General features: G+C 46.4%; 1 protein-coding gene across 1 annotated transcript; it reads right to left on the bottom strand.

Annotated features, from left to right (window-relative positions):
* Positions 1-1,601: 1,601 nt before the first annotated feature.
* Positions 1,602-7,450, bottom strand: LOC119464036 (neuropeptide-like protein 31). The gene is made up of 2 exons (XM_037724855.2): positions 7,412-7,450; positions 1,602-1,954 (listed from the first exon to the last, which is right to left on the bottom strand). Exons 1-2 carry the CDS (start codon positions 7,421-7,423, stop codon positions 1,667-1,669), a joined length of 300 nt encoding a protein of 99 aa, XP_037580783.2. The 5' UTR covers positions 7,424-7,450; the 3' UTR covers positions 1,602-1,666.
* Positions 7,451-7,952: the final 502 nt, after the last annotated feature.

The following is a 7,952-nucleotide window of genomic DNA, read 5'->3' on the forward strand; positions in this document are numbered from 1 at the left end:
TATGCCAGGAATGCGGTCGCTAGTAGGCGCCGAAACGTCCAGCGCTAGTCATGCGAAATGTCGCCTACGCGTTCGGCCTACGCCGAACGCGTAGGCGACATTTATTTTCACTACCTTGGGCACTTATGAAATCGGAGCCCCTCTCTTTCTCCTTAGCGCAGAAGGGCCGGAAAAAGGAAGGAAACGTATATGAATGACAGTACTGTTTAAACAGTAAGTACTTGACTCTTGATGTTCAAGCCGATATACAGGCAATTTTTTGTACATTACTGTTTTAAAAATTATCTCACAAAAAATTGGTTAATAATACAGTTAGGAACATGAGATTATCGTACGTGCACACGTATGAGTGTCACAACAAATTCAGTCACCTTAAGAAGTTTAGGGGCTGCGCAGCAATGCCTAGAAAAGCGGAGCTGTTGAAAACTTCATGTGCTCGGTGTTTCAACAGCGGAGCTGCTTAAGCGCGAGGTTTATCCCTACGAAGCAATGTTGTTGCCAGTTTCGAGCGAAGTTGAGAAAGTGTGACATTAGGAGAGGAGGTGCAGAGAGAGAGGCAGACAGAGAGTGAGAGAAATAAGTAAACAAATTTAACTTGTTTGGCGAGGCGGGATTCGAGCCCGGGTACCCATGCTCCGAAGGCGAGCGTCAGAACCACTAGGCTATACACCCACGCTTCCAGAGCATGCATTTATGAGAGTCATATGATTGCCTTGTACCGGCGATTGTAAAACAACTTACTATGGGCGAGAGAAAGAGAAAATGAGAGTGAGAGGGAGAGACACCGAAAGAGAAAATGAAAGAGAGAGAGAGAGAGAGAAGCGGCATTTGAACCCAGGTACTCACGGTCCGAAGGCGAGCGTCGTACCCACTACGCTAGAGCACTGCACGGGCTCGGGCTTACCGGAAAGCCCGGGCCCGGCCCGGCCCGTGGGCCGGGCCGGGCCGGGTAGAGGAGTTTTTTCACGGGCTAGGGCCGGGCTCGGGCACGGCGTGTGCTTTTTGACCTGGGCCCGGGCCGGGCTCGGGTTTTTTGACGCGGGCCCGGGCCGGGCTCGGGCTTTCTGCGAGTTATTCTCGGGCTTCTCAACTCTGAAAAACATGTATTTTTCGGTCTCGGGCCGGGTTCGGGCCGGTTTCGAGTCGGGCTCGGGCCGGGCTCGGGCTTAAGGTAAAGGGGTGGCGGGCCGGGTCGGGCGGGCAACGTAGATTATTTCCGGGCCCGGGCCGGGCCCGGGTCTTGCCATAAAGGTTTTGATCGGGCTCGGGCGGGCCGCCCAATGTGAAAACGGGCCCGGGCCGGGCCCGGGCCGCAAAAATTGGCCCGTGCAGTGCTCTACACTACGCTATACACCCACCCTTCCAGAGCGCCGCTGTTTCATAAAGTTTCACAAGCGTGAATCTGGCTTTTATTCTTTAGTATTACATAAGTTTGACAACAGAGAGATCGTTTTTACCCGTCTGTGGTCAGCGCCAACTGTAAAAAAAATTGAAAGTTTATGCCAGTACTGTTTTACGAATTTACCCGGTGCCAATTAATCCGTCCTCTCATTCCTAAAGACGTGTGAGGAAATGAGAAAACGAGCATGAAACAGTGAAGACCAGTTGTTTATTGTGCTCGCCCATGTCGTCCGTCGGTCAGGTTCCCGGTCAAACGTTTAGTAGCCTAGCCGTAATAGCCGTGGCCATAGCCGCCGTAGCCGCCGTAGCCGCCGTAGCCACCGTAGCCTCCATAGCCATGGCCGTAGCCTCCATATCCGCCGTAGCCTCCGTAACCACCGTGGCCGTATCCACCGTAGCCGTAGTGCGCTCTTTGGTTGTCATAGTGGTGAGTGATGCCATGGCTGTATCCCCCATGGCCGTAACCATGGCCATAGCCGTGACCATAGCCGTAGCCGCCGTAGTAGCCAGCGTTGGCTGCGGCCAGGACAACCAGGACGACGAGGGTGCACACCTGCAAAATGACGACGTCCATTAGAGCATGCCTTAAGTGGCCACCACCCTGAACCTCACCTGAGACTGTAACACAATACACTTTGTCACAGTGCGGGGAAGCTTAGGCAACTATCATGTACCCGTAAACGTTATCATTCAAAGCTAAAGCCTATATTGACCGAAGCGATGATTACAGCGCCTATCTCGTTGTCACGGGCGCCTTCATGTAAAAAGTCATCATCATCATCATCAGCCTATATTTATGTCCACTGCAGGACGAAGGCCTCTCCCTGCGATCTCCAATTACCCCTGTCTTGCGCTAGCGTATTCCAACTTGCGCCTGCGAATTTCCTAACCTCATCATCCCACCTGACTTTCTGCCGTCCTCGACTGCGCTTCCCTTCTCTTGGTATCCATTCTGTAACCCTAATGGTCCACCGGTTATCCATCCTACGTATTACATGGCCTGCCCAGCTCCATTTCTTCCGCTTAATGACAACTAGAATATCGTCTACCCCCGTTTGTTCTCTGATCCACACCGCTCTCTTCCTGTCTCTTAACGTTACTCCTAAGATTTTTCGTTCCATTGCTCTTTGTGCGGTCCTTAACTTGTTCTCGAGCTTCTTTGTTAACCTCCAAGTTTCTGCCCCGTATGTTAGCACCGGTAGAATGCAATGATTGTACACTTTTCTTTTCAACGACAGTGGTAAGCTCCCAGTCAGGATTTGGCAATGCCTGCCGTATGCACTCCAACCCAATTTTATTCTTCTGTAAATTTCTTTCTCATGATCAGGGTCCCCTGTGAGTAATTGACCTAGATAAACATATTCCTTTACAGATTCTAGAGGCTGACGGGCGATCCTGAATTCTTGTTCCCTTGCCAGGCTATTGAACATTATCTTTGTCTTCTGCATATTCATCTTCAACCCAATTCTTGCACTTTCTCGATGAAGGTCCTCAATCATTTGTTGTAATTCCTCTCCATTGTTGCTCAATAGGACAATGTCATCTGCAAACCGAAGGTTGCTGAGATATTCGCCATCGATCCTCACTCCTAATCCTTCCCAGTCTAAGAGCTTGAATACTTCTTCTAAGCATGCAGTGAATAGCATTGGAGAGATTGTGTCTCCTTGCCTGACCCCTTTCTTGATAGGTATCTTTCTACTTTTCTTGTGGAGAACCAAGGTAGCTGTGGAATCCTTGTAGATATTTGCCAAGATATTCACGTATGCCTCCTCCACTTCTTGATTACGCAATGCCTCTATGACTGCTGATATCTCTACTGAATCGAATGCCTTTTCATAATCTATGAAAGCCATATAGAGAGGTTGATTGTACTCCGCAGATTTCTCGATTACCTGATTGATGGCATGGATATGGTCCATCGTAGAATACCCCTTCCTGAAGCCAGCCTGTTCTCTTGGTTGACTGAAGTCAAGTGTTGTCCTGATTCTATTGGAAATTATCTTGGTGAATATTTTATACAATACAGAAAGCAAGCTAATGGGTCTGTAATTCTTCAATTCTTTAACGTCTCCCTTCTTATGGATAAGTATAATGTTGGCGTTCTTCCAGCTCTCTGGTACACTTGAAGTGGTGAGGCATTGCGTATAAAGGGCCGCAAGCTTTTCAAGCATGATATCTCCTCCATCTTTGATTAAATCTACTGTTATTCCATCTTCTCCAGGCGCTTTTCCCCTGGTCATATCTTTCAAGGCCCTTCTAACTTCATCGCTAGTTATAGAAGGAGCTTCTGTATCCGGTTCATCACTATTTCGAATGGAAGAAGCTTGGCTGTTTTGGCTACTGTACAGGTCAGTATAGAATTCTTCTGCTGCTTTTACTATGTCATCGAAATTGCTGATGATATTACCATGCTTATCTTTCAGTGCATACATCTTGCCTTGTCCTATGCCTAGTTTTCTTCTTACTGATTTCATGCTGCGTCCATATTTTACGGCTTCCTCAATTTTTCCCACGTTATAATTTCGAATATCCCTTACTTTCTTCTTGTTGATCAGTTTTGACAGTTCAGCGAATTCTATCTGATCTCTTGAGTTGGACACTTTCATTTTTTGCCGTTTCTTTATTAGGTCCTTTGTTTCTTGGGAGAGCTTCCCTACAGGTTGCTTTGGTGCCTTACCTCCCACTTCAATTGCTGCTTCTGAGATCAGCCTAGTTACGGTTTCATTCATTAGCTCTATGTTATCTTCATCTTCCTGTTCTAAAGCTGCATATTTGTTTGCGAGCACCAGCCTGAATTGGTCTGCTTTTACCCTGACTGCCTCTAGGTTGGCCTGTTTCCTCTTGACTAATTTCACTCTCTCTCTCTTCAAATTGAGAGAAATCCTAGACCTCACTAACCTATGGTCACTGCACTTAACCTTACCTAACACTTCTACATCCTGCACTATGCTTGGATCGGCAGAGAGTATGAAATCTATTTCATTCCTTGTTTCTCCATTAGGGTTTTTCCAGGTCCACTTCCTGTTGCTGCGCTTCCTGAAGAAGGTATTCATTATTCGGAGCCTATTCCTTTCCGCGAATTCTACTAACATCTCTCCTCTTGCATTCCTAGAATCGATGCCGTAGTTGCCAATGGCTTGCTCACCAACCTGCTTTTTCCCCACTTTTGCATTGAAGTCGCCCATGACTAAAGTATACTGAGTTTGCACCTTTCTCATTGCTAGTTCAACATCTTCATAAAACTGTTCTATTTCTTCATCATCGTGACTAGAGGTTGGGGCATAGGCTTGCACTACCTTCATTTTGTACCTCCTATTCAGCTTCATTACGACGACTGCTACCCTTTCATTAATGCTGTAGAATTCATCAATGTTGCCCGCTACGTTGTTATGCACTAGAAATCCTACCCCGGATTCTTTCTTATCTGGAAGACCTCTGTAGCAGAGGACGTGGCCGTTAGTCAGTACTGTGTAAGCCTCACCAGTTCTTCTAACCTCACTAAGGCCAATAATATCCCAGGAAATGCCTGATAATTCTTCAAATAGTCCTGCTAAGCTAGCCTCACTCGAGAGGGTGCGCGTGTTGAACGTTGCCAGGTTCAGTTTCCATTGGCGGCCTGCCTTGACCCAGAGATTCTTAGCACCCTCTGCCGCGTAGCAGGTCTGACCGCCGCCTTGGTCAGGTGCTCCGCAGCCACTGGGAACTGAGGGCCATGGGTTAATTGTCGGAGTCATGAGGGAGGTAGTGGCCGAATACTGCACCAGGGAGGCCAATTCCTGTTCTGGTGAGGGAGTGACTTTGATGAAGCTTAGTGGGCTTGCCTAGTTTGGTTGCACCTGAACTAGTATAGCCCCACTAGCTCTCGGCAATATGTACTTTTTTTTTTCTTTGCCGGTGTCAGGCACCACTCCATGTAAAAAGTGTTGATATATAAACATCATGCCCGATCGCCACCGAGCTTCCATTGTTAAACGACCAGGCTCGAAGTACGTATTCTTCGAGTATGCAGTAACTAACCATGCTCGCAATTACGTTTATCCGTGTTAACAGAACTGCCACGCTTTTATCGAGCAGCCCTGGAACTGCTATCCCTGTTCACTGCTCCCCGTCAGGATGATCTCATGCGAGTTTGTGCCTCAAGCTAACAGAGCACGTGCACAGTTTATAAAGAGGAGAAACAACTGCTCGTTATCTATCTAGCGCATTCTTTAGAGCACTTCATTGCGCACAGTACCTTGTTTGAAACTAATATGTTGTGGTCTGGGTGAAAATGGTGCATGCAAGAAGCGAACGAACGAACGCTTGAAACGAGTTTACCAAAACAGTACCAGTGCCCGAAATGGAGAGAGGCGGAATGCACACATTTTGACTGTGAAAGGAATTTCCTTGAAAGTTTTAGTTGGGAGCAAAAATTTACGTTACAAGATTTCATGGCGGATTTAATGGAAATAATCGAAATAGGAGCAGAGCAGCTCTAACGCAATTCCTCAGTTCCTTAAGCGACAACTGGACCGTAATGAGATTGATTGGTTCGCTGGTGCTGTGGTAGCAAATTGAAATTGGTTTAGGTCACGGAGTTTTTCTACAAGAAATATCCTGGTGACGTTTATGACGGGCATTATTGAAAAAAAACGTTAACGTAACCTAATAACTCTTCGCAAAGGGCTTTCTCGCCTAAACTGTAACATTCTTACATGAACGTCCAGTATAGGAATGTCCCGTCCAGTCTTGACTGGCACTCGCTAACACTTCCCGAGTCAGATCTTGTATACACACATAAATACCCAAGAAAGCGGACGAGAGAGTGACTATCACCGTAGCTCAATCTGAATATCACCACACGTGTAATGTGGAAGATGTGGGTTCAGCTTCCCTTATCCTTGTCATTTCTACATTTCAATTAACAACTACACAGGGCTTCCCCTATGCTTTCATTGGCTTCATTGTCTATTGATTTCATGGGGTTGCATATAACAAAGAATTGAGACACCGTTTCCCCCACTTCTAGTTCAGTATGTCTAAATTAATTCTATTTAGCGGAATAGAACAAAGCCTCATCACACTCAATAACTGCTTGAGCACTGCGAGAGCGCCAGGAGTGTGTGACTGACACGTTACTACGTAAACATCTGTTCTAAAGATTCGCTACCTAGTTCTGTTTATGCCGAAGTAACAGTTGCGGATGTGCTTTGCATTTCTCTTGAACACGTCTCCCATTGCAAGTAGTTGTTTTATCGTTATTTAGAAATGCTTGCTGTCAAGCTTTTAGGTGAATTTCCTTAACTCCAATGTGAATGTTAATATGATTTTCAGACATGCTTCATGATGCCTTCGCCTCAACTCCACTGTTCGTAACCTGTTCTCAACAACAAAGTTTTCGCACTACTAGAAGGAAGCGAATGTTAATTATAGCACGCGGTGCTCACTGGATATATTGTTGTTATAGGCAGCAAAGCAAGTAGACGGGTTTTGTTGGCATCAAAAGAAAAATTCAGATAATAATTTCACTAGGAAAAAAAAGTCATAAGCTTTCATGCGAACATTACATCTGATACAAAAGAAAACTATAACTATGCCAACGAATCAACCCTAAAACATTTATTGAGACAGTCTCTACAAAGTCTACAAACGTTTTTTTTTTTTTTGGTCAAGTCATTGAGAGCCCAAAGAGAATGAAGACTTACGGTCTCACAGGTGTTGAGTAATGACCTGGACTTACTCTAAGGAAGCCATTTGCCAGTCTGCAGATCGCGACACTCCCAAAGGACGGACACGTCAACGACTTTCGTCGCTAGCGGGTAAGCTGACCTTATGTGGACAAAACGACGAGTCCATAAAAATTCAAAGTCGTCTGCAAGAAGTATTTAGGTGACTTTTTGGCTCTCTAAATTATTTTCTATAGCTAAAGCAACGCAAACGGTCGCCGTATTCCAGGTAAATGAAAGATGGTTGGCGCCGCGCCCTATACGTATATATCCACGAAGCGCAGGCCCAGCATTGGAGTACTTACAATGGTCTTCATATCGGACTGCTGCCGGAGTTGCTTGGGGGAGCACTGATTCTCGAAAAGCGAGCCAGTGCGCTTATATACGGCCACCCGTAAACGGGCCAACCCGCGCGGTGACGAATTAAAGGTCACCCCTCGGATATCGGCTCGTGTCGAAAGGATACCAGTTTAGGGGGGGAAACGCTCAAAAGAAAGCAAGTCGCTACAAACTGCCACGGGTGCACGGTTGGCTTAATCCGCACCTACTACACCGAGAGACACAAACATAAAGAGTGCTCGCAGAAAAAACAACGAGCCCCTTGAATTGTTCGCGTGGCCGCCAAGCCTGCGGGCCTTTTTTTTTTCCAGGGTCCACTCGGGTCTTGGAGACCAAAAAGTGTACGCCATACTCTTAAGAACGATGGAATGCTGCGCAGGCGGGGTGTTTGGAGCAAGTTTCCGTTCTTACGAGCAGACAGCTCTTTGTTATTCTCTTGTTTGTTTGTCGCTTTTTTTGTCTCTCTTTTACTGCTGGATCTCAATGTCGACTTGATTCTTGAAACAA

The sequence above is a fragment of the Dermacentor silvarum genome, chromosome 9 (assembly GCF_013339745.2).
Source record: "Dermacentor silvarum isolate Dsil-2018 chromosome 9, BIME_Dsil_1.4, whole genome shotgun sequence".
Taxonomy (NCBI): domain Eukaryota; kingdom Metazoa; phylum Arthropoda; class Arachnida; order Ixodida; family Ixodidae; genus Dermacentor; species Dermacentor silvarum.